The sequence below is a fragment of the Episyrphus balteatus genome, chromosome 2 (genome assembly GCF_945859705.1).
Source record: "Episyrphus balteatus chromosome 2, idEpiBalt1.1, whole genome shotgun sequence".
Classification (NCBI taxonomy): Eukaryota; Metazoa; Arthropoda; class Insecta; order Diptera; family Syrphidae; genus Episyrphus; species Episyrphus balteatus.
This window is the reverse complement of record NC_079135.1, coordinates 43778883-43805517: the sequence shown is the minus strand read 5'-3', so window position 1 is coordinate 43805517 and position 26635 is coordinate 43778883. Positions and strand designations below refer to the sequence as shown.

Here is a 26635-nt window from a genome sequence, read left to right as displayed (position 1 = left end):
TCAAGCTATATTCATAGCCGAAAACCAAAAGTTTCTTGGAGGTCTGGTTGCTGAAATATTTGCAATCTTAAAATGTATTTTTTTTTTCTTACATTCGAAAGCAGATATTTTCGGATCAAAATCTCCAAACAAGTTTTGGTTTACAGATACGAGTTCACAATGAACAGTTCTATCTGTTTTAATGATAACATTAAAAATTTATTTTGCTCGGATTTTCGAGAAAAAATCAAGGTTAACCCCTTGTCTAAAAAATGGGCATTTTCAAAAAATTCCTCCAAATACATATAGCGAGACATCAAACGAAAGGTCTCTATAAGGTCTATTCACTGCTGAAAACCAAGAGTTTCTTGGAGGCCTGGTTGCTGAATTATTTGCAATCTTAATATAATTAGGGATGGGCCGATATTTCAGTAACAGGTATTGAATAACAGGTATTGGAAAGTAGCAATAACAACAACTCATACCTGTTACTGAAATAACAGTTAATATTTTCAGTATTTAAAATAAATTTAAATTAAATTATTTTTTTTTTGCAATCCAAGAAAATTTTCGGTAATAAGAAGGTTAATAAAATGAAAAATACCTACTTATTATCTAAACAACTTTCTCTTATCCTACACAAAAAATTATTTTTATCGGTAATAATCTGTAATACCTGTTACTCGGATCAAAATTATCTGCTTAGTCAAAATTATCAAGGAATTTATAATACCTGTTACTTTTGATAAAATTCATCTTTGATACTTTCAGTTCAGGCAAATAATCTGTTAAAAACACAAACGCTTCTATAATACCTGTTATTGGGATCAAAATTATCTCCTTACTCAAAATTATCAAGGAATTTATAATACCTGTTACATTTGATAAAATTCATCTTTGATACTTTTAGTTCAGGCAAATAATCTGTTAAAAACACAAACGAAAAATGAGAAAATGTAAAATTAATACCAAAATTTCGTCGTTTTCCCCAATACCTGTTACTGTAAGAAATATTTCTATACCTGTTATTTTTGGTATAATTTTACATACGAAAAATGAGAAAATGTAAAATTAATACCAAAATTTCGTCGTTTTCCCCAATACCTGTTACTGTAAGAAATATTTCTATACCTGTAATTTTGGATATCCATAATTAATGGTTTCATTATAATTACAGAAAAAAAAAATAACTTCAGGTTTTAGTTATATTTTGCATAAAGGCTTAACTACATTCACCACTTTTTGAAAAAGTACAAAAGTGAAAATATTTTTTTTCTCTCTACCGGAATTTTGTTGTAAAAAAGAGTTTAAAAATTGATTTTTGGACAAAAAAATAAGCTTTCTGCATAATTTGTTTTAATTTTCTAGCCCGAAAAACCATACAAAAATGCGTTTGAAAATTTTCACTTTTGTACTTTTTCACTTTTTGAGCCAATGTAGTTAAGGCTTAAGATACGCATTTTATAACTACTTAAATTGCCACAATTATAGATAATTTTCTGCTCTTATTAAATATCATTCTCAAAATAATGAGATTGCACTCTCGTTCTTTAGTGAAAATTGTATTACTAACTGTTATTTCAGTAACAGGTATTTATACCTGTTATTGGAAAGTAGCAATAACAGGTAGTAACAGTTATCCAAAAGTAGCAGTTAAGCCCATCCCTAAATATAATCTTTTTTTTTTCTTACATTCGGAAGCAGATATTTTCGGATCTAAATCTCCAAACAAGTTTTGGTTTACAGATACGAGTTCACAATAAACAGTTCTATCTGTTTTAATAATAAAATTAACAATTTATTTTTTTCGGATTTTCGAGAAAAAATCAAAAATTCTTCCAAATCCATCGAGTGAGACATCAAAAGAAAGGCAAAGGTCTCTTTAAGCTCTATTTACAGCTGAAAACCAAAAGTTTCTTGGAGGTTTGGTTGCTGAATTATTTGCAATACAAATTCATTTTTTCGGATTTTCGAGAAAAAAAAAATCAATTTTAACCCCTTCCCTCAAAAATGGGTATTTTCAAAAAATTCCTATAAATACATCCTCAAGTGCCATTTAAAATTTAAATAAATAAATGATTTCTATTCGAACTGTACCCACTACAATCCTTCACACATAGATGTCGCTCTAATATATACCATCCCTGTCCTATCCATGATGACAAAAATTTTCCAGAACAACACAAAAAAAAAACCCTCCTCTCCAATGTCAAAAACAAAACGTCAAAAAATAATTTTTTTTTTGAAAAAAGAAGAATGCGGGACAGCATTACTAATCTTTTCTGCACAAAGTACATTTTATATTTTATTTGATTATAATTTCCATTATTAACATGAAAATTATTTCTTGTTAATATCAAAAATACTATCAATCTGCCTTAAATTGCAGTAAAACAAACAAAATATTACAATCAAAATACAAAAGAAAAAAAAAACATGTTTCTTCGATAAAATTTTATCACAAAAAAAAATATATCAAATAACTCGCGCGTGCTATTTCTCCCATTTATAAAAGAAGTCAAAAAAAAAAAAAATTGTGCTCCTTCATTCATCCAGAAAAAAACGGCGGCGACACCATCACCGAACAACTCCACTCAACATCCATTCATTAGAATTTTTTTTATAATAAAAAAAATATCCAGCAGCAAGCAAACAACGACGAGACGGAAAAAAAGGCCAACAAAATAAAACAATAAAACACCAAAAAAAATTACAGGTCAGCTTTTATTTTTTTTATTTGTTATAATTTTCTTTGTATTTTATTTTTTTTTATTAGTTTCTCAGAGATCTTATTCATTCAAAACGTAGAAAATGAAAGAAACAAAAAAAAATTAAAATCGTAAATCAAATAAATTGATTTGGTATTCCGTTTCAATTTTTTTTTCTGTAACGAAACGACAAAGGGTGTTCCAGTGTCAAGAAAGAATAACAGAGAAAAGCGCAGAAAAAAATAGCTACTTACAACATTTTTTATTATTATTTGTTATTTGTTCAACACTTCTCTGTCTTATCTTTCATAAAAATATAGTTTATCTCGAAAAGAGGCAGGTTGAAGATATTATATTTCCAATTTAACCACAAAAACCAAACAAGACAAAAACACCACGTCTATCTGAGAGTTGCGCTTCCCAAAAAATATGGTCAAAAAGAAAAGCAAAAATAAAATAAAAAAAAACTAGGTACGTGTGAAGTGGACGAACTGGCTGCTTCACCTTATCACCTTGTTTTTTTTTTTTTTCATTACTTTTTATTATTATTTATTTTTATTCAGTTAGCTAACTTATCAATATGCAAATTAATTTGTCGACTCTCTGGAAAGCTCCCAAAAGCGTAGCTATTTCTTTCTTCAGGCAACGGCAACCAGTGGCGTATTAAGGGAAGGGGGCTCAGGGGGCTAAGGCTGCCCCTGAGCCTTCAAATAATCATTATTATTTAGCTGATTTCATTTTATTTATTTATTTTTTTATTTAAGCTAAGTACAAGCTATAACTTAAAAACTAATTAATACTAACTTAAACTAAATTAACTTTTTTTTCTTGCTTTGTGTTGTTTTTGTTGTATTAAGACTGGGCACTAACGCTCCATTAATGTTGTTTTATGGGGTACACAAAAAACCAAAAACCAAGCTTAAAAAAGAGATTATAAAGGGGTTTGGATGGAGGTGTTAGTGCAGTAGGGTATTCCGGAGAATTGTTACGATTTACTTAATGGTAGTCAAAGGCATCGCTTCGTTCGAGTGCCTTACCATTCTTGACATAGGTTCAACCCGGCTGTAATTGCACAGTTCTTCTTAAAATCGCTTAGACAAACACATACACTCCTGCTCAAATTTATCGCACATTCAATTTTTTTCACAGAAAAGTCCTATTATAACTTTATGTCACAGTATCATGGATATTTTCTCAAGTGAGACAGGAGTGATCTTAAATTTAAGGTATCGAATATAATGTTTGTGGGGAAGATTTTGGGAGAGATTTGCTGAAGTGTCTGTCATCCCGCGAACCTTTTAGAGAAGAGTCATACATTTTCATACAGTAAAACCTGGTTTACAACACGTACGGAGTAAGTGAGCTCTGCTAGACCTTCGTTAAGTACCAAAAGGTACTTGACTGATGTCCTCGAACAGCATGCGGTTCCAATCACCACTAGATTTGGTCCACAGTTTAGTCTGATGCACAATAATGCATGCTAGAGTGGTTTGAGAATATCTTCAAGATTTTAATATGCCAGCTTTTTGGATTGACCACACAGAAATTCGGACTTTAATTCAATAGAACAAGTCTAAGAAATGTTGAAGAGATGTATTCGCGACCGAGATGTACCTCCAAGCAGTCTTGATGAACTGAAAACTGCAGTGAAGGAAAAGTTACATCAAAACCTTCAAAAGTTAATTCGTGGAATGAACAGATGACTCCAAGTTGTCATATGCGCTAGAGGAGACAATACCAAGTATTGAATAAAATTATTGGAAAGAAGTGTCACTTCCTTGCATTCTTTAAAATTTGTTTTCTTAAAAAACTAAAATTATTTTAATATCAGTTTTCTGACCTTAAACTGCTAAAATTGGTTTATCTTTTTTTTTGGTTGGTAATACTGTAGCAGTTTAGCATATTTTCAACTTGCTAAACAATATGCAATCACAAAAAAATGCACCAAAGAATTTTAAAGCCATTTTAAATAAAATACAGGGGTATAACTTAAGAAGAAAAAAGTGTGCGTTAATTTTGAGCATGAGTTTATATAAATTTCGACTTTACGGAATAAAATTTAATTTAATTCAAGTAAACTGCACACACCATTAAGTTACTGGCAGGCACTTGTGCAATGTGCACCTCAAAAAATTCTTGCAATTTTTTTTAACTTCTCGATGGATAAACTAAATTCTATAAACATTTCAACGTTACAATAAAATTTTTTTTACACTTCCAAGACCATATATGTATACAGGGTGTCCCAAAAGTAATGGATCAAACGAAGTATGCTAATAGGGGATCTTAAGGGCTCTCAGAATTTGGTAACTTGTTCATCCCAAATCCTTACGGTTTTCGATTTAATGCATTTCTTGTGAAATTTCGAAAAATCTCGACTTTGCAACAGTATTTTGCTTCCTGCTGCCATTATTGATTTTTGTTTTTTACAATTCTTTTACTAAAACATTGACAAATAATTAGGAACAATTAATTAATCAAAATATTTTTTATTCCATACGCCATTTCGATGCAAATTAACTAACAGTTTCAAGTTTTTTAAAAAATCAATTTTTTACTTTTTTTTTAGAGCAACACCGCAAAAAAAATTTCTATGGTGTGAGAATGGTTTTTTATTTTAAAAAGTTGCCCTGTTATTGTAGTTTTCAAAAATGTATAAAAGTTTCCAAAGTTGCAGTTAGATCGCAAAATATTACAATTTGAATTCAACAAAACAGGGTTTTTCAAAGCAAAAATACAAACGAAAATAGAGGCTTTTGTTCAAAGAAAAATAAACAAATAACAGTTCGAGAAAATGTGTTTGTTTTGGTTGTTTTTCGCTCTGAAAAACCCTGTTTTGTTGAATTCAAATTGTAATATTTTGCGATCTAACTGCAACTTTGGAAACTTTTATACATTTTTGAAAACTACAATAACAGGGCAACTTTTTAAAATAATAAACCATTCTCACACCATAGAAATTTTTTTTGCGGTGTTGCTCTCAAAAAAAAGTAAAAAATTGATTTTTTAAAAAACTTGAAACTGTTAGTTAATTTGCATCGAAATGGCTTATGGAATAAAAAATATTTTGATTAATTAATTGTTCCTAATTATTTGTCAATGTTTTAGTAAAAGAATTGTAAAAAACAAAAATCAATAATGGCAACAGGAAGCAAAATACTGTTGCAAAGTCGAGATTTTTCGAAATTTCACAAGAAATGCATTAAATCGAAAACCGTAAGGATTTGGGATGAACAAGTTACCAAATTCTGAGAGCCCTTAAGATCCCCTATTAACATACTTCGTTTGATCCATTACTTTTGGGACACCCTGTATATGTAAATGTATATAGTCGGAATTTGCTAATTTTCAGGAGAGACATTTAAAGTTTTTTGAATCATTAAAAAATGATTTTCGTTGTCAATGAAAAACAAAACTCAAAAGTTATATACACTGAAAAATTGCATTTTTTTTGCTATGAGATGGTATACTAAGTTTTATAGAAAACGCAATATTTAAGATTTTCGAAAAAAATAGAACTATTTTTGTCGAAATTGTTTTTTTCTGACTATGGAAAAAGTGCCGTTTTGCACGTTATTTAAAGACAAAACTAAAAATATAAAAATATTATATTATTTTGAGTCAATTTTATTTATTTAATAACGAAAAAGGTAAAAAAAATGCGATTTTTTCTAGCATATACGAAAAACATAAACAAAAACTTATTTAAATACATCTTTTTAAATCAGTTACAGAACCGGACGTTCTGCGGCGTTTTTTTTAATCAGTTCTATGCTCTAAACTCAAAAGTGACAAATTTCGACTTATGCCACTTTGCCTTGAAAAGGAGAAAATAAACTCAGAGTCAGGACTTTTGATTTGAAACGAGCTGTACACACATATTTACTTTTGTTTCAAAAATAATATTTTTCTCAAAGGTATTGGAAATAGAAATTTTTGATATCTCAAAATCTAAGTGGTCAACATAACAAATGCTTTCTTTAAGCAAATTCCAGTTTGCATCAAAAAAAATTTCATTGAAAATTAGTTTTTGAGACTTTCACGTTCTGCATTTCACTTTTTGCGCATTCACTTTCCGAAAGTGAAATTAAATGCTCTGTATTTCTGTAATTCAATTTGCCTTTTTCAACGAATCTGCAATATTTGGAGAAAATATTATCAAAACTTATATTTTTATTGCTTTGTAATGTTTATTTGTTGTAAATTTAATACAAAATACATAAAACACATAATGAGGCATATGAAATATCATAATTCATCGCTACCTTTGTGTTTGCAGTGCGCAATTTTCGAGGCACCTTGGGGAATTGCGCACTGCCTCTGTGTTTGCAACCTCATTCGCTTTACACTTTACCTAATTTATTTCTCTTTTAAAATTTGCTTCTTATTTTTTTCTTTTAAAGTCTGCTTTTTTCCATTAAAATTGCCAATAAAATTGCATCCATGTGCAAAGCAGCAGTAATTTCACTTTAGAATCAAAATAAAAATTGGTTATTTTTCAATTTTGACACTTTGAAAACAATTTCGAAGTTTTCGAAGAATATGATATTTCATTTCACGTCAAATTGAAAAGTGATTTGAATTCACTATTGGTCAAATTGCGGAATATGGGCGTTTATATCAAAAATAGTGATGAGTATAGCTCAAAAAGTAGACGTGATACGAATAAATCTGTAAACAATTTTGAGTTCAGCACATGACAAAGTTCGAACGAAATAACGGAGAAGATATTAGTACGAAACTTTCGAAAGCAATAAAATGCTACTATACCACTTTCAGTACCGCAGCACAGTGCTTCACTCTCGATCAAAGATGAATATAAAAGAGAGACATATTTTTCATATATTTACCCTCTAAAAAATGTTTGAAAAATTTTCTAGCCCCCTCCAAATTTTTTTTCTAGATACGCCACTTACGGCAACGGGAGTATGTTTTGTGTTTTCTTTTAGATATTTTGTTCGTATTTTTGTTGTTTTTTGTATCTTCTTTTTTTTTGTCTGACAAACATGCAAGTATATTTGTCACAATTAGAATTGATTAGAAATTAACATACAATCTATTAATTTGTCAGATTCTTCCAAATGCTTCTCCGAGTCGTCTTTAATCGTTTACACTAAAACGTCATCTTTTCAAGTCTGGTTGTGATTATGAAGGTTATCCAAAAATAACACAAAACACAACACAAATCATCTGAAAAAAACCTATTTGCACTTGGTTTGATCTTGGTTTATCTCGTTTTTGAGATTTCTGTGTGTGTCATTTTGGCTAGTGCACGTGCCAAAGAAGATAAGCTTATAAGTTGCTTAACACATATAACACTTTGCTTTAAGATACTCTCGTATGTCGTATCTTTTCATATACATTTTACTGCCAAAACAATATTATTTGTTGTACTATGAAGTAAAATTAAATGACAGTCAAATGACTCATCATCATCGATACTAGCAAATAGCAACTCACTTTGTGTGTAATCAACCTTTTCAGCAAAAACAACAAAACATAGGTATGCGCAAGGAATATTCCATTTTCTATTCTTCATTTTGTTATTTTTTTTTTCTATTTTGCTTGTTTTAAGGGTTTTTGTCCTCTATAATGTTGAGTATATTGCCTTTGGTTGTAAAATTTAACTTTAAATGAAACTTTAACCTGCAAAAACTCCTACACACAACACACGCAGTTTGAAATTACATACACAATGTGTGTTCTTAGAATTTTAATTTTGGTATTTTTGAAAATTGCGTATTATTGTTTACAGTTGAGGGAGTTTTTGTTGTTTTTTTTTTTTTTTGTATTTTGTCAATTCTAACTAATTTAAGCAACAGCTTCCCGTGGAAGAATTTGTAAGGATGTTTTTTTTTATGAATAGTGCGTAGTAGTTGATATTTCAATAGCATTTAAATTATGGGAATTGTTCAATGGTAATAAAAATGTCTTTCACCAGAACAAAAGTATACAAGTAAATTTAATATTATTCCTTGGAAAAGAAAATTTGTTCTTAGAATAAACACAATAAACCTATTATTAAATCGAAATTCACAGAAATAAGTAATTTTGCAAGAAATTTTGTACTTATGGTAGATATTCGATTCCACAGTATTGTGACAAAATTATAGGAAAACTCCACCACTTTCTTAAAGCGAATATGAAATATACAAATTTAGCTTTGTTTATTGAGAATAAATGTGGAACAGAAAAAGGATAAAAGAGTTTTTAGAGAAGCATTATAACAAGAACAGAAAGCTAACACAAACAGATTTGGCAGGTTTCCACATCTGTTTCGACTTAAAATCAATGCATTTAATTTTGTTCTATTCCAGAGAATGGAATTGATTTACTCGTAACACCAATGAAGTTTTACGCAATAAATATTTTTCTATTTAACAACAAAAAGTTGTAAATAGTTTCAGGATTCGAACTTTAATAGGTACCAAACACAACAAAACGATAGACGTGTCCATAATTTTGTTTCTCTGTTTACCTATGCAAGTAAAAGAGTAGGTTTCTGAACCAACATTCTTTTAAATAAGTAGCCAATACCTGATTGCAATAGAAAAATATTCCTGCATAAATATCCATTTTCACTCTTATATTTCTTTTGCTAGCAAAATACCTGAAATAAACCAATCATGATTGCGTAGCTGTCTTATATCCCAGCAAGAGTCAGTGTTAATTGTTCTTATAGATTTTTGAACCTTGTGAATAGTTTATCCATTTGTTAGTTAGTGATTAAAATGTTGAACTTTTTACTTGCCCTGTAGAGCAAGTAAAAATTTGTAAAATTACTGATTATGTCAAAAACATGATTTGTTGTTGGTTTTAATGTGTAGAAGTATAGTTCGCTCAGTCGATGCGTATATAGTGCGAAATTTCTCCAGTGAAAAAAAAATTTTACGATATGGAACTTTTAATCGATAAACCCCTTTCACAGAGGATTTCTTTCAATTCAGTATGGTGCAAATATATGGCAAGCTTTTCCCTTAGACATGTTTTGGCAATTTTTATTGGACATAGTAAAGAAACATTTTTTAATCGTTGTGCCAAAGATTCTCAATCGGGTGCCATTCCATTACATTAATCCGGTTTTTGCAAGAAAATACTTATTCCCAAGCGTACATTAGTACTTAATAAGTTTATGGTGGACTTAACTATTTGGGTTAATTTTAAATATGAATTGTTGCTTCACCAACATTTATTTCACAAACTCTTAATTAACAAAAAGACACTTTAAATAAACAAAGTGGTAAGATCCCATGTTAAATGTTGTACTCTGTTTTTACACTAATTTCGTACGTTTTACCTGTGAAAGTATGTAGTACGAAATACAGTTACTTAAGTCGTACTGTAATATAGACATTTTTATATATTTTTTAAATGATATTTGACACAAAACAATTCCTTTTTATTTTATAACATTAATTAATAAGGTTAAAGTATCTTACCTGGCAAATTTGTGTCCAAAGGTTTTAAGGTTTCAGTAACCCCGTAACGGTTAAATTTAATTTAAGTCAGTTTCACTACACTGTTTACACACAAAATTGATTACTTACCGACGCAAAGTAACACCGAACTTAGAGCATTGCTGGGTCGTGCTTTTAAATAAGTTTAATATAGAACCTTTGTCTGGTCCTACAGAATACATAAAATAAACTGCTAAAACAAAATTTTATTATTATTATTTCAATAATTTTTGTCACGAATATTTATATTCAGATTATGGACAAATATTTAAAATCAATTTATTTACTAGCATTTTTTATAGGAGTGTACTACACTAGCCGTCCAATTAAGTAAACTTTCCGGACCGCAACATTGGTGTTCATGCGCTCCACATGACCTAGCTATCTCAGCCGATTTACCTTTTGTCGTTCGGGTTGATGAGTATCCCTAAACAATCTTTCTTCTAATTTATTGAGATGCTAACTGACATTTTCAAAGATTTGAATGATAAGCGTTATAAATAAAGCGTAAGAAAAGCTGTTCTTAAACTTTTAAAAAACATTCTAAAGGATATAATTTATAAGATAATGTGAATACTCGAATTATAGGTACAAAATTTAATTTAAAATCGTTTTGACGCACAAGTTTGTAATTCCAAACTTTTTTACGGCTTTCAAATTTTAATTTCTGCCTGAGAGCATTTGATACCTATTCTTCAAAAGTTGGCAGATTTCCAAATTCTCTCCTCTGTAAGTCTAAAGACAAAGTTTTGAAAAAAATTACTCAGTATCTTGATTGTCTAAGTGCTGTTATTTTTTGTTAATTGAAGTTCTTTTTTGATATTACCTTAACTTGTCACATACGCTATTTATGCTAAGGTCTAAAAATAGGACATACATACTAGCTATAAAATCAATCTTTTTTTATATTCTGATATCAATGGTCTTCAACCCTCAGAAGAAAAAAAAAACACAAAAAGTGTTGTTTTTAATTTAAAGTGGCACAATATGTCAATTTTTATTAAAAGGGCGATAAGAATGGTCACAATCGCTTGTGGCCAATGGTTTTCCTTTTTTTTTATTTTTTTTTTTTTTGTGTTCATTTTAAATAATTTGCATTTTTATGTACATTCGCATTTAAAATTGCAATTGCTTGTTTTGGTGTCGATAAGCTACAAAATTGAACAAAAACAAAAAAAAATAACTCAAAAGAGAGTTACCGGAAATTATTTGAATTGGTTAAATTAAAACAATTTTAATGTTCAAAATAAAACCTTCACCTTAAATGTGTAATTTATTGCAGTTTAATGTTCCCTTTGAAAAAAACAAAATAACAAAACAAATATTAATTGAAATTCACCCTTGACACAACATGAATTTCAATTATTTATTTTGCTTAGATTTTAAGTAATACAAATACATGGCTTATGTAAGAAAACAACCAAGATACTAAATCAAAATAAGTTTAAAAATAATAATAGTGATAACGCTAGTCACTACTTGTTGTACTCTTAAACTTTATAACGTAATGTTAATCGCTTTGACACATCTGAATTTTGAATAAAAATGCTATTTAGATGAAGTGGGTTATAGAAAGTTTGTTTATAATGGGATTTTTAACCTTGAAAATAACACAATCTTAAGGGTCATCTGTCGTAAAACTGAAAAAAAAAAAAATTAAAGATAACGCCGAAATGTTTTGAATTTAAAATAGATTCTGCCGATTCTCGTTTTATATGTAAGGGTGGGCCGAAAAACAGTTTTTTTTTAATTTTAAAGCCTAATAGCTCGGAAAAGTTGCGACTGGTGAACACTATGGAGAGTTTAAGAAATAATCAAAATCGGTTAATATCTTCTGTCTCCGGATCGTCCCTAAAGGTTGAAAAAAATGTTGACCAACCTAACACCTTATTTTTTAAAAAACAATGATCTGCATCACGATGAAAATAAAACACAGCTATTAAAGCTTTAGATAAATCTTTTATGAGCTAAATATTAAGTAAAAAAACAAAATTGTTCAAATTGCATAAGGACATGCGGACTTCCGGCGGCCGCGTTTTTATGATATTTGGTAAATTATTATTTTTACCAAATAAGAAGTAAAATTGAATTTAACACAATCGGTGAAAGTCATGAACTCGCTGAAGATTTAACTATTTATCTTTCTCCCCGTCGTACATTTGGTGCTTTATGGCGTCAAAAATCATTTGCACGACCATTTCTTGACGAAAAGTTATGAAATTTAAGACACTGAAGCATTAGTATAAGAAATACGAAAAATCTTTCAACTTTTATTTACTCAAAATGGTTGTTCGAAAATAGCGGACAGAGTAAGCGTTTATAAAATTTTCTTTTTCAAAACTATATAAGCTAGAAATTTAGCTTAATTGATGGAAAAAAGTTGTTCGCTCTGGGACTTATAACTGTTCATATTCAAAGAAATTTTTTTTTAATTTAAAAAAATTCAAAACAAAGACTAAAACATACCAGAGTAGTAAAACACACTTTTAAACCTTTTCTATGCTATTTCTTGGATTTTTTGTTTAAGTTAGCATCTTCCTCATTTATATTCATAAAAACATAGTTGGTATCAATATAACGCCAAAATAATCAATTATTATTATTATTATTATTATAAGTTTATTACAATGCAAATAAATTACAAAATAATATGTGAAAAGCGCTAGCTACCAGGGCCAAAGGCTAAACGATTTTTAATTGATTTTGAAATATACATATTAGTTATAAATGATTGATACAAAAATTCAAGGTTATATATTTCTATGAATATTGAAGGCTTTAAGAATGGAATATATTACTTTAATGTTGTCTATGGATGGTGATTTCAGGAGTTCCAACATCGGTTCGTTGATGCCGTGAGATGATAGGGTTCTTTTTATTGGTTCACAGTTGGAGGCAAGATGTGGAACCGTGAGTGGCCCGTCGTTACATAAGTGACATCTTGGGGGATCTTTGTTCTCGAGGAGATGACAATGTGTTAAGTTGGAGTGTCCCAATCGCAGACGAGTGAAACAACGGATCATGGGGCTACTGCAGTTTGTAGGATAAGAAGCAGAGTCAGCACTGGGATTGATAGTAGTATAGTGGTGGCTATATGCGTTCCACTTGGTCATCCTGAGGTCTTTCCAGTGTTGTTTTACTTTATTGTAAATATCTTTTTTACTTATCACACAGGTCATAATTAGGGGTTCACTAGCTGCACTTTTGGCGACTGTGTCCGCGAGTTCATTTCCCTTTATTCCCGCGTGTCCGGGGATCCAAAAAAGTTTGATGGATTTTTTATTTGCAATCAGTTTGTCTCTTATGTGACGGATTATTTGGTGGTTGTTGTTGATATTTTGTATGGCATTGATGGTCGACAAACTGTCCGTGAAAATTATTCTTTTTTCTGCATTCTGCAGTTTCATTGCAGAAAGTATTGCTGCTGCTTCTGCACAAAAAACTGATGAAAAGTCTGGTAGGAGGGATTTGTAAAGGGTATTTCCGGTATCGTCAACTACAGCAAAGGCCGTGCCGTGTTGGTTTTTCGTACCGTCTGTGTATATGAAGTTCCAATTATCCCTTTTGTAGGGGGATGATTTTTCGAAGAAATAAGATCTGTACACGTCATTGCTAGTTGATTTTTTCGGAAGCAAAGTAAGATCTGTATTAATAGAACTAGGAGAAAGAAGCCATGGTGGGTGTAGGCATTCTTTTTCACTATGGAAAGACAGTGGTATACCAATTTTTTCGGCGGATAATAAAATGTTGTTGATCGTCGAAGGGCATTTCGGTGTTTTTTTCCGGAGAGAACAAAGTTTTGCGGTTGGTATGATTGGCGATTTGTAAGGTCCGTTTATTTTGTAACAGAGGATGGCTGTAAGGTAGCCCATTCTATCTTCTATAGACGGCAGTCCGGATTCGGTAAGCAAGTTAACTATCGGAGTTGTCCTGAAGGCTTTTAGGGCTAGACGGATTGCACCATGATATTCTGGTTTCAGCAGTTGAAGAGATGTTTTTGAGCACTTTCCATATATTGTTAAGCCATAGTCTAGTTTTGATATAATAATAGATTTTATAATTCTTATTATGGTATTTACATGAACAAAGCTTGATTTGCAAGATAAATATTTTATGACATTAACCCTGGAAGATAGGCTTTTTTTAAGTTGTTTACAATGTTCCTTAAAGTTAAATTTATTATCAAAAATTATACCAAGAATACTTAAGCTGTCTCTGTTACATATAGGAATATTGTTAAAATATAAATTGATTTCTTTTGGACAACTCGTTTTTCTACATATATGTAAGATATTACTTTTATTAATTGATATGATAGAACCTGAAATGTTGGACCAATTGTTGATATCAGTAAGAACGTTTGAAAAGATTGTTGTTAATTGTAGAAGGTTTTTGCATTTTGAGAACACCAGAAGGTCATCGGCATACAGAGAATACCGCACAGATTGATAATTATTAAGGATTTCGCTTATATCGTTAAAAGCTATGGCAAATATAACCACGGAAAGTGGAGATCCTTGGGGGATCCCATTATTTAAATCTTTAAGGTTGGAATAAACATTATTTATTCGTGTGCGGAATTTTCTGTTTGTAAGAAATGATTTGATATATTGAAACATTTTTGGTCCAACCTTCCATTCCATAAGTTTTTTTAGGACAACATGAATCCCTATTCTATCAAAAGCCTTTTCGAAGTCGATTGATAGAATAGAGATATGATTTTTCGTGGATAGGGATGTTGCAATATATTCATCAATGTACAAAAGTGCGTCGGTGGTACCGAGACCTTGTTTAAAGGCAACTTGATTGTTGCTTATGAAATTATTATTTTCAGTGAACCATTGAAGTCTTTTGGCAATAATTTTTTCTAAAATTTTACCCATGCAGGAGAGTAGTGATATGGGGCGATAGCTGGTAGATTCAAGTGGGTTTTTCTTAGGTTTTAGCATTGGTATGACTGTTGCTGTCTTCCAGGTCTGAGGGATAATACCACTGTTGAAAATATTGTTGTACAGAGACAATATTCGATCTTTGAGAGTGTTAGGGCAGTTTTTTAACATAGGGTAGGATACCCGATCCATTCCAGGAGTATTGCCTTTGACAAGGGAAAGACAGTTTTCAAATTCGGTGCGACTAATAGGTAACTCGATTAACTTACCGGAAGTAGATGTGTTAGATGGATGAATACACGATTGCAAGATAGTAGTTTTAGATTGGACAAATTGTGGTGTAAAATTGTTATCGTTTGAGTATGAAGACCAAATGTTGCCGAAGTGATTGGCGATTTCTAATGAATCTAAAAGTGTTGTCGAGTCAGTTTTTATAGTTTTTATGGAATGTGGGGAGAAATTGCCTGTAAGACGTCCGATGTCGGCCCAAAGTTTTTTGGGAGTTGAGTTGCAGTTGATATTGCTTGTAAATTCCTCAAAGGATTTTCTTTTTGAAAGCTTAGCAGCTCGTCGAAAGTATGCGTTTGATTTCCGATACTCAATAAGGTTGTAGTTAGTTGGGTGCTTTTTAAAGGTTTTCCAGGCATTTTGTTTTGTTTTCCGTAACTCGCTTATCTCTTTGTTCCACCATGGGGGATTTGATCTACCAAGACCTTTGTGTGATTGTGGGATTGCGATGTTGGCTGCTTCTCTAATAGATTTAAGTATTTTTGATGCTTCTTGGTTTATATTTGTTGAGATAGGTCTAGATGATAGCGATTTTAAAGAATGGGTCTGAAATTGGTTCCAATCAGCGCGATCGATAAGGTATTTAGGTTTAAATTTTGAGATGCGTGATGAAGAGTCCATTGATAAGGCTGAGAGTAACGGAAAGTGATCACTACCATGTAGATTGTCGAAAGCAAACCAAGATATATTAGGAAATAGCTGTGGGGAAACCATTGTGAGATCAACATGTGTGAAGGAGTTGTGGGTCGAGAAATGGGTCGGGGAGCCATCGTTTAGCAGAATGAGATTTGTGATAGCAAGAAAATCTTCAATCTTTTTGCCTCTGGTGTTACTTATAGGAGAGCCCCAGAGCGTACTCCAGGAATTAAAATCCCCAGTAAGTATTACTGGATTATGAAATTGATCGACAATGTCACATAAGTCGGATGTTGCAAATGGTTGGTCTGGTGGGATATACACATTTAGGATTGTAATTTTGAATTTAAGTTCTATTTCAATTGCTAATGTGGATAAATTGGAGTTTGTTGGAATAGGAGTTTGTGGAATGGACTTGTGAACAAAAATCCCTATCCCTTGTTTGTGGGTCGTATTTGTTGGAAGGTTATGCGAATAAAAATTGTATTGTTTTCGAGATAGAGACGAAAGTTTATTTTGGTCTGTTATGTGAGGTAGATGGGTTTCTTGAATCGAAATAATAGATGGGTTATGATCTTTAATCAGTAATTGCAACCCATGGTAATTGTTGAAAAGACCGTTAATATTCCATTGCAGAATCTTGACCATCATAATAAAAAGAAAATCTCTTGGACGCAATATGGTTTTATTTTTTTTTATGTATATTGCGAAAAAGAGAAGGGGGAGGAGGGTAAATTTAATATCGAATTTAGAGTCGAATTACGTTTGGGAAATATAGTTATGATTTTAAGGTAACTATTAGTTAAATATTTTTATTTTTTTTTTTTTGGTTATACCTGTAAAAGGTATAAAGTGTATTATATTTTGTTGATTGAATTTGGAACCCCAGAAATCTGGGGTTCTTTAGTTTAGAGTATGGCGGCGACTTTCGGGGGCGGGCACCTCATGGAAAATCGAATTTCCACGAACTGTCCGCCCCCGACAGCCGCCGCCAAAGGTGAGTAGATTATATTTATTTATTCCATAATGACGTCCGTCGCTTCGTCACTATCGTCGTTAGATTGTGCGGAAGCTGAGGTGTAATACTGAGATTTTAAAATTAAATCTTTAGTCATAATTGTTATAGGAGAGTTGGGTAATTTTGTGATGTTAGTTTCATCGTTTGTGGGTGGTTTGATTGGGGTGGATTGTGTTTGGATTGATGTTGTAAGGTTGTTGGTAGGATTGTTTGTAGATGATGATGTGGATGGTTTTGTTTTTGAAGGTTGGGTACCAAAGTCTATGGAAGAATCGTTTTCAGAGACTGGATTCGTTGAGTTTGGAGGTGAAGAAGTTCCTGGATTGGATGTTGATTTAGCCGGGGCTAGATCAGATTGATTTGTGTTTGAGGGTAAAGAGGGGATGGATTTTATTGTTTTATTTTGGGGGGATGGTGGTTCGGTTGTATTCGCGTTTTTTTCAGTAGCAGTTGAGTTAGAGTTTTGGCCACGTATTTGAGAGGCATAGGTTTTAGACGGGTTGATTTGTTGGAATGTTTTATTGTATAGTCGCCTAGCTTCTGAAATAGAGCATTTTTGCTTGGTTTTGATTTCTAGTATTTGTTTTTCTTGAATGTATCGTGGACATTCGTTTGAGTTGGATGGGTGAACTCCTTCGCAATTGACGCACATTGTTCTTGTACATGGAACGGGCGTGTGTGGAGGTAAGTTGCATACATAACACGTGGGCTTGCCAGTGCACCGATTTTTCGTATGACCTAAACGTTGACACACTTTGCATCTCATGGGATTAGGGAAATAATCCTTGACTAGTACCGTAGACCAACCGGCTACCACTTGTTCAGGATGATTATATAAATTGAATGTGAGAACTATGTGCCCAGTGGGAACTTTTTTGTTGTCGACAGATTTAGTAAATTTGAAAGCACTTGTTACACCTTGAGAAGCCATATTTTTCGCGATTTCGGTATCCGGGCAGTTATTTAAGAAGGGGGCATAGATAATACCTTTGCTTAAGTTGAGGGAATCGTGAAATTTCACAGAGATAGGGCACAAGTTTGCGAGCGTTTTCGTTGCGATGAATCTACGTGCGATAGCTTCTGATTTGGTAAGAATAAGGAGGTTGCCGTCGCGGAGTTGGGAGATTGTTTCCCATTGGGTACTTATGCCGTCGATTGCTTTGCGTAGTTCGAAGACATTGAATGAATTTAGAGATTTATTACTGTCTGTTGAGGATATAACAATATATTTTGGGTTTGCGGAGTTGATTGGGTTCGTAGAAAAGTCCAAACCTGTGTAGGTAACGCGTGCACGTTTTCCTTTTTGTGTTTGATGTTGATTACTTAGGACTACCAAGTCTAAGTCGGAAAACTTCCCCCCTCTGCGGGGGGGCGGCCCTGCCATGGTGAAAAAAACTTTTTTAAGATTTATTCAATTGAAAAGGATAAATTGAAATTCGATTAAATTGCTTGAAAAGCAAATTGCAAAAAGGGTTGTCAAAAAAAACACGTGGGTTATATGAGCGAGACAGATATACTGTATGAAACTGGTTTCCGAGGAAAAAAGATGAAGTGATCGCTACGAAGGCTAGACGATGACTGCAAAAATAATCAATTATATATGTATGAACATAATAAGGGAAGAACTAAAACATTATGCTTACTCAAAAAGTGTGTTTTCTACTTTTAGGTCTTTGTTTCAACCAACAAGCCTTTTTTTTAATATACAAACTGACTCTCTCCTATTTTTCGTAAGACTTTTAGATGGTGACCATTATTCTCAACGTGCGATACCCAAAAAGTAGCTTTACCCTACAATGTATACGCATTCCTTTTATTTCTAGTAATGATGATCAATCTAGCCTTAAACCCTAGTATGAACGCAGGGTAAAAGGAGGAAAATTTCCCATTTATTAGTAAATTTTTTAAGTCATACCAAAAGATTATAAAACGTTGAAAATAAATTTTCATTGCACTTTCCAAAAATCAAACATTCCCGAAAAAAAGGAAAATTCAATTTCCTCTTTTTTGTTGGTTTTAATTTTATTTAGGTTGTAAAAAAATAAAAATATCAAGCGGTTAAACGCAAACACGGATCTCATATAAAATCATTTAAAGAGAAATCCTATTAACTGGCGTGAAAACTGTTACACCAAATCTCCATACAAATTGTTGATATCTACTGTTGCAATGTTTTATTTTTAAAAAATCATAACAAGATATCAAACGACGACAGCGACGACAACATGACTCATTTATGTATCTTTTTTAAAAACATTCAATGTTTTCCGCTCACACATCTTACTCGTCATCGTCACCCAGATAAAACACATCAAATTTTATTTTGCATAAAAACTTGCCAGACTCATTGTAGTCGTTTTTTTTTTTAATGTAATCGAAAGTTTTTATTGTGTTTATATGAGGCCGATGGCCGGCTGCTGTTTTTCTCTCCCACCAACATCACCAAGAAGTATATTCTTTTGTAGCTCTTCGGTATGCGTTAAAAATAATGTTATTTATATTAACTAGGAAGCTGACCATAATAATTCTCACACTCTCTCCTATTTGCTTGCCATTGCCACTAGATTGCTTGATGTGTGTGGTGCTCATTCCTCATTGCATTTCACAGGTAATCAGATGATTGTCGACTAAAAATAGATTTTTTCGTCAACCACCCAAAAGACAAGACTCTTCAACAACAACTGTCACCATTTACTTTTAATTTCTTCTTGGTTTCGTTCAAATTCACTTGATTTCGTTACTACACTTTATCCAGGAAAAAGAAATGTATAACACACATCGTACTGACACTGACTCATTCATCTTGTTTTAAAATACTGATCATGATCATAGGAAAGCGTTTTTTTGATTTTTTCTTGTTCCTCTTAAATGAAAACATTATTTTTTTTTGGTAAACTAATGAATCAGTTTTTATAACTTAGTCAATGAGATGGTAGGAACTTCATCAGAATCAGAACTAAAGGAAACATTTCTTATTTAAATTGTAGTATTTATTTTATTTTTTATGGTCCGCGAGAGATATTAATGGTGATGATCAGAAATGAAGAGAGGAATTACAAAGTATATTCCTTCCTGACGTAGCCAAGTTTTTTTTGCTTCGCTTTGTTCTTTGTATCATACCTATACCTGGCTGATGTCTCTCTCCTCTCTCTGTTATTCAATCATGAACAGAAGACTTACATTTTATTTGAGTATATTCAAGTTAGCATTTGAATAAAGTAAATATTTGATACTACATTGCTTTGCGAAAAACAACAAATCTCAAATCTTAGTTGACGTTGATCAGAAATTCTGAATTAAACTGTCGTCTTCTACTTCTTTCACGAACAAAATCTCAAAAATCGTCATAATTTGTTTTGTTTTAATTATTTTATTAATTTTCACATTCCAGTTGTTTGTTTAAATTTGAGTGTGAATAGCAACAGTAACCATCATCATCAGTAGCAAAAATGGGTACAACATTGTCAGAACCTATAACAGCTAAGGAATCATCGTATTGCCAAAATGAGCAATATCGTGTTGGATCGAGTTGCATGCAAGGCTGGCGCATAAGTATGGAAGATTCGCATACGCACATCCTCTCACTTCCCGATGATCCTGGTACTTCATTTTTTGCCGTTTATGATGGGCATGGTGGCGCTACGGTTGCGCAATATGCGGGGAAGCATTTACACAAATTTATAATAAAAAGACCGGAGTATGAGGAGGATATACAATCGGCCTTGAAACAGGTAAGAATTTTTTTTTTACCACATCTCTTAAAATCATTGATATATTTAATTTCTATTTTTTTTAAGGCCTTCCTTGATATTGACTCAGAAATGTTATACAACGAATCTTGTGGCGAACAAATGGCTGGTTCCACTGCTGTGGTTGTGCTAATCAAAAACAATCGACTGTACTGTGCCAATGCAGGAGATTCTCGAGCTGTAGCCTGTGTGAATGGTGATGTTGAAGTTCTATCGCTGGATCACAAGCCAAATAATGATGCTGAAACAAAACGTATTTATGAAGGTGGTGGCTGGGTGGAGTTCAATCGTGTCAATGGCAATTTGGCCTTATCGCGTGCATTGGGTGATTTTGTTTTCAAAAAGAATGAATCCAAGAAACCCGAAGAACAAATTGTTACAGGTGAGTTTTTTTTTTTCATTTCATTCTGTTTTGTTTTGTTTATCTGTTTTATTTGATTTTATGATACCAACAAAAATAAAAATGATAAGTAAACTTCAGCTTATCTATATTATATGGGTAGCTTAAATTTAATAATAATAATAATAATAACCGTGCATAACACCAGTCGACTTAGCTGTGACGAAACTTCTTTTTTGTTATCGTGTTGATGATAAACAAAAAAGCAATTTTTTTTATTTTTCATTGAAATAAAACTTTAGTTGAAGGACAAACAAAAAATATCAATGGAATATTTTTTTCTAAGAAAAGTTAAAACATTTTCATTACGAAATGATCCACAGAGGTGTTATTGTGCATAAAACACCCACAATTTCCATGAAAATCAGTTTGACATGCTATTTGTTTACTATTTGTTAGGCTTTATAGGAATGTGTAGGTATTTGTTAATCAAAAAGGATTAATTTTAAAGGGATTTAGTCGGAATAATGTGGGTTTGAATTTATTGCATAAACCCTTTTGTGTAGGTGGACATCAAATCACAAATCTATGTTTAGAATATTACGTATATGAAGTATTTGCATTTATTGCATTGCAATTAAAGTCAAAAAGACACAAAATAACTACTGTTAATCGTTCATTAAAAACTACTTACATGTTGCCTCCGTATTAGGCTTGTGTCGTTCGCGAACGAACTAGTTCTATGAACTAGTTCATTCTGTTGAAAAAGTGAACTTAGTTAGAATTTTTTTTGGGGGGATTTCTCCCTTATTTCATTGTTGTTTTCACTGAGTTACACTAAACAACGAACCATTGCAATTTTATCAATTGCTACTTTGTAAAAGCTTTCAATTCCTACCACATTACTTTTATAGTTTTTAAGTTTCCAAAGAATTCTTAATTCGTTAAGAAATAAAAAACGATCTTGATAGTTTGATATAATTTCGATTACAAAGTTTATTTAATATTTGATTTGATATTAAAAAACAATTTTATAGAAGATCGAAAATACAACAAGTAAATTTCTTATTTAAAGTATTATAGCTTTATATTAAAAACTTCGACAAAAAGCAAAGGACATATGGGAAGCATTAAAAAGTTTGTTCGAAGCCACATCAAAAGATCAACTTTTTAAGAAGTGTACTGATCTATTTTCGTTTGGTTGGACAGAAAATGAAGATGTTTCAACACATGTTGCCAAACTAAAAAGTCTCTGGAGCGAAATCAACAATGGGTTGAAAGTTTTGAGACCTTTAGGTCAAGTTGGATGCTGTTGGCAAAAGATAATGAAAAGACTTTTGAAGAACTTACGATGCAGATTAGTTTATTCGAGAGGAATACAAAGTTTATTTAATATTTGATTTGATATTAAAAAACAATTTTATAGAAGATCGAAAATATAACAAGTAAATTTCTTATTTAAAGTATTACAGCTTTATATTAATAACATCAACAATAACATCTCATAGAGTTTGAATTTCTTGCAAATCTGGATTATTGGAGAAGAATTCTTATATTCCAAGAGCAACATTCTAGACCCACGTTTTATGAACAGAGGGTTCAGAAACCAAAGTGCATACGAAACTTCATCCAAGTTTTTGTAGAGCAAAAACGGTTCTTCTGCTCAACCTCAAGATGTAAAAGTGCAACAGTCGCTTTTTCTTCGAGCACCACTGCTCTAATTTTCGAGCACAAACAAGTAGCAGTCGATGTGTCTTTTCCTAGTAAATAAGTAAAGCAACCATACTAACTATGAACTTGAAAAATAAATTAAGGCTTTTTTTCGAACAAATAAAATATTTTTTTTTATTGGGCCATATTCATAATTCTTTCAGAAGCTTTAACTTTCTTCAATAAAATTCATCAGCTATTTTTTCAAAATCAATTTGGTCGCCATTGATTCGACTCGAGATAGCAAATCAGCTACAATATTGTATGTGCCTTTAATATGACAAATATCTGTGGTGAAATGCTCATGTAGTTCAATTGATTGATTCGCTGACCCAGCAAACATTTTCTGAAGGTTCAGGCTTTCATCACCAAAAATGATTACAAATAAGTGAATGAATTGTGAATGTACTAAAAATTCCTACCCAAAACTCAGTTTTCATTTATTTTTCTGAATGAATGTAAATGTTTGAGTCTTTATATAGAGATTTTTTGTCCTTTTGTCTTCTTTTACAAAGGGGTGATGATAACGGGACACTGTCGCCACAAAAGTTTGGTTTGGATGGTGAATTATCAGTTCTTAAAATATGTTGATGAAAGCGGACGAAAGTTTAGGCATGTGATTGCGAAAAAAGTGTTAATATAGATGCGGGTTCTTTCGTGATTATAATGACCTTTATAACGATTTATTGTTATAAAAATTGAAATAAAAAAAGTGTTAAAATCTATCTTAAAAAAAAATACATACAAAAAAATAACAAATTAGTAAAACCGATAACGAAGTTAATGCAATGAGGGAATACTGAATACATACCATCATTAAAATGAATCATACTGCAATCATATTTATGATTCAGAAATAATTAAGAAAATAATCATCTAAATGAATATATAGATCCTTTTATACATTCATTTTAATGAAGATTAAATGAACAATTTTGGAATCATAAATCATTCACAAAAGCGATTCATATCGGTGTCCAAGTGCCCAGGTAAAAGAATTCAAATTGCATCATAAGTGAATTCTTTTCCGGTCAGGTTCTTCACTTTTGTGATTTAGTTATGATTAAATTCTGTATTAAACTGTTTGCTGGGGATATCTGGTTTTTGTGTAAAGGCAAAAGTAAACGGTTTGTGGTTTGTTAACTTCTGCCCTCAATAAGATAATAGAAATATTGGACAGCTTTGTACGCTGCAAGTAACTCTCTATTGTATGTGCTTTTGTCTTTTTGGGACTCAGTCATTTTCTTCGAATAGAATCCTAATGGTCTTAGTTCACTATTTACCAGTTCGTGAATAATAGTTAAGAAAATGAGTGATAATATATGATTAGCTGCTACAAATGAAAATCAAAAGTTTATTTGAGGTCTGGTGGCTGAGTTATTTGAAATCCAAATACAGTGCAATCGGTGAACTAATTATTGCACAAGCTGTCCATTCTTACCAGTTTGTTCTCACTATCATTTTCTATGAAGTTACAAAAATGATACAGAAAGGTTTTAAAATAAAGTTGGTGTACTTTTGCGATTTTTGTGCATTGGAAGAAGCAATTGGTTTTTATACAGGTATTAATTCAACCAAGGATTCACACCACTTAGACTGCACTGTTGCACTATATAATTTGACTTTTAGTGGTTTACGTTAATTTATGGTTCTAAAACTAAAATTTCAATTTCGCTTCCTGGGAATCTTAAAAAACTCATAACCACCAAGTTTGAAGAAAAGCACGTTAGTATTTTAAGTGTATGTCAAGAAGTGTGTGTGCAATTCTCTGTCCGTCATTTTAAATTATAGAATCATAAGAATGCATTTTGCATAAGAACATGATAATATTATATTTTTATAACAGAAATTGTTCAAATTTTTTATATATAAATATATAAAAAATATAATCAGTATTTATGCTAAGCTAAATTAATAATTCCTTTTTTTATTTCTTCAACAGCTTATCCCGATGTTGAAACCCGTGAAATAACCGAAGACTATGAATTCCTAGTGCTTGCCTGTGACGGAATCTGGGACGTTATGACCAACCAAGAAGTTATTGATTTCTGCCGCGAGCGCATTGCCAGCGGCAAGTACCCCGAAGAAATTTGCGAGGAACTTATGACCCATTGCTTGGCCCCCGACTGCCAAATGGGTGGACTTGGTGGCGATAATATGACCGTCGTTCTAGTATGTTTCCTACACAACAAATCCTACGAGGATTTAATAGAACGTTGTGCGTCCAGCACATCAACTGCAAACAATACCAACACTGCTACCAATAAATGGGAGTTGAAGAAAATTCCTGTCTAGTAATAATGATTTAAAAAAAAAAAATATCCAAACATTCTCCATACTCTATTTTATATGCATATATATTATATATTTTACGTTACTTAATGATTGTGTTCGTTTTAGCTTTTCTTTTCTTAAAAAAAATGATTATTTTTGAAAATATCCTAAACGAAACGAGATATTTCTACCGTGAGTAATTTTTTAAAAACATTTTGTTTTGATTTGATTTTATGGACAGACAGAATTCAATAGTAAAATTCATTGTCTGCTTTAAAAACTAAACACACTTACAAACAAAAACACACACCAATGCATATGTTTTCTTTTCTAAATTAGAAATTTTGTACATAAAAAAAATTAAACAAAAAAAAAATCAAAAATCATAATTAGTAATACAATTAAAAAAAAAAAAAAGATTGCCGCATGTGTTTGGCTATAAGATCTATCAATTAAAAAAAACGCTGAAAAAGCTATGAAATGTTTATTAAGACAGAGACAGACTAAAGAACAAACCCAATAACCTTTCGATGTAATTCCAAATCCTCAAGACTTGTTTTTTTTTTCACTTGGTTATCTACAACGATTCTGCCTTTTTCCTCAACAAAATGAATCAAAACAATTTGAACAAATCAAAACAAAAGAAAAACAAAAACAAAAAACCCTTTAAAAAGAAATGTGCCTATATTGATTTTGCATTGTATAACATTTCAATTCGTATCAAAAGTTTGTTTTATTATTTCTTTTTTTTTTCAACTAATTTGTTTTTATTTAATTAATGTCCTATCTTTTATATTTTTAATTTTTGATTATACTTTTTATTTTTTTCCTTTATAAACCCTTTTCTTTTACTTTTGTAGATAAATGAAATGTGTAAATTGATTATAAATGCAGAACCTAAGACCTAAGAACCTTACAATAAAACAAACAAAAATAATAATGTAGATTAATACAAACAAAATATGGTTGGTGTTTTTATTTCAGTGATTTTATTTTCAGATTGCGTGGATTTTTTTTTCAAGCATTTCATAAAGAAAAATATTTTGGAAGCCTTATCCTGAATGTGTGAAGTGGATAAATGATCTTATGTTGTGGTAGGTATATAATTCGCATTTTAATTTCAAGGAAATTTGTTTTTGCTATTGTTATTTGTTAGCACCTATTATTTTGAACAGGAAAAATTATGTACGTGCATATATCATTCAAAACTTAAGTGAATAGTTTCATTATTTGGTTTACCATGAAATATTTTGTATCAACTTTAAACCTAACCATTCACTGTGGAGTGGTGTATGTGTACGGTGACCATCCGTCCTGGTTTACCCGGGACTGTCCCGTATTTCTTTAGCTTGTCCCGGGTTTTTTTTTAAGAAACCCGGGACGTATAAGTGTAACGTATTTTGTAAATTGTCCCGGGATTGTCCCGTATTTCCACATTCTATGATTTAGTATTCAAAATTTTATATACTTTTTACAACAAAACAGTGCCAGTGGTTGTAAAATAAAAGTTTTTCGAATTTTGCGAATAAAAGCATTAGTTTAAAAAAAAAATTTCGTCAATTATTTAGATCCAGCTTGAGTGTGTCA

The 26635-nt window shown here is 31.5% G+C and overlaps 2 protein-coding genes across 2 annotated transcripts; one reads left to right on the top strand and one right to left on the bottom strand.

Moving 5' to 3' along the window:
• Positions 1-2241: 2241 nt before the first annotated feature.
• LOC129908719 (probable protein phosphatase 2C T23F11.1) lies at positions 2242-25543 on the top strand. The gene is made up of 4 exons (XM_055985443.1): positions 2242-2695; positions 20367-20706; positions 20773-21106; positions 24717-25543. Exons 2-4 carry the CDS (start codon positions 20425-20427, stop codon positions 25067-25069), a joined length of 969 nt encoding a protein of 322 aa, XP_055841418.1. The 5' UTR covers positions 2242-2695; positions 20367-20424; the 3' UTR covers positions 25070-25543.
• Positions 16974-17906, bottom strand: LOC129909406 (mucin-2-like). The gene has a single exon (XM_055986493.1). It carries the CDS (start codon positions 17904-17906, stop codon positions 16974-16976), a length of 933 nt encoding a protein of 310 aa, XP_055842468.1.
• Positions 25544-26635: the final 1092 nt, after the last annotated feature.

Coding starts and splice junctions, on each gene's coding strand:
- LOC129909406 (XM_055986493.1), bottom strand. CDS start 17,906: ATGGCTTCTCAAGGTGTAACAAGTGCTTTCAAATTTACTAAATCTGTC.
- LOC129908719 (XM_055985443.1), top strand. CDS start 20,425: ATGGGTACAACATTGTCAGAACCTATAACAGCTAAGGAATCATCGTAT. Junction 20,707..20,772: donor TACAATCGGCCTTGAAACAG/GTAAGAATTTTT, acceptor ATTTTTTTTAAG/GCCTTCCTTGATATTGACTC. Junction 21,107..24,716: donor CGAAGAACAAATTGTTACAG/GTGAGTTTTTTT, acceptor TTTCTTCAACAG/CTTATCCCGATGTTGAAACC.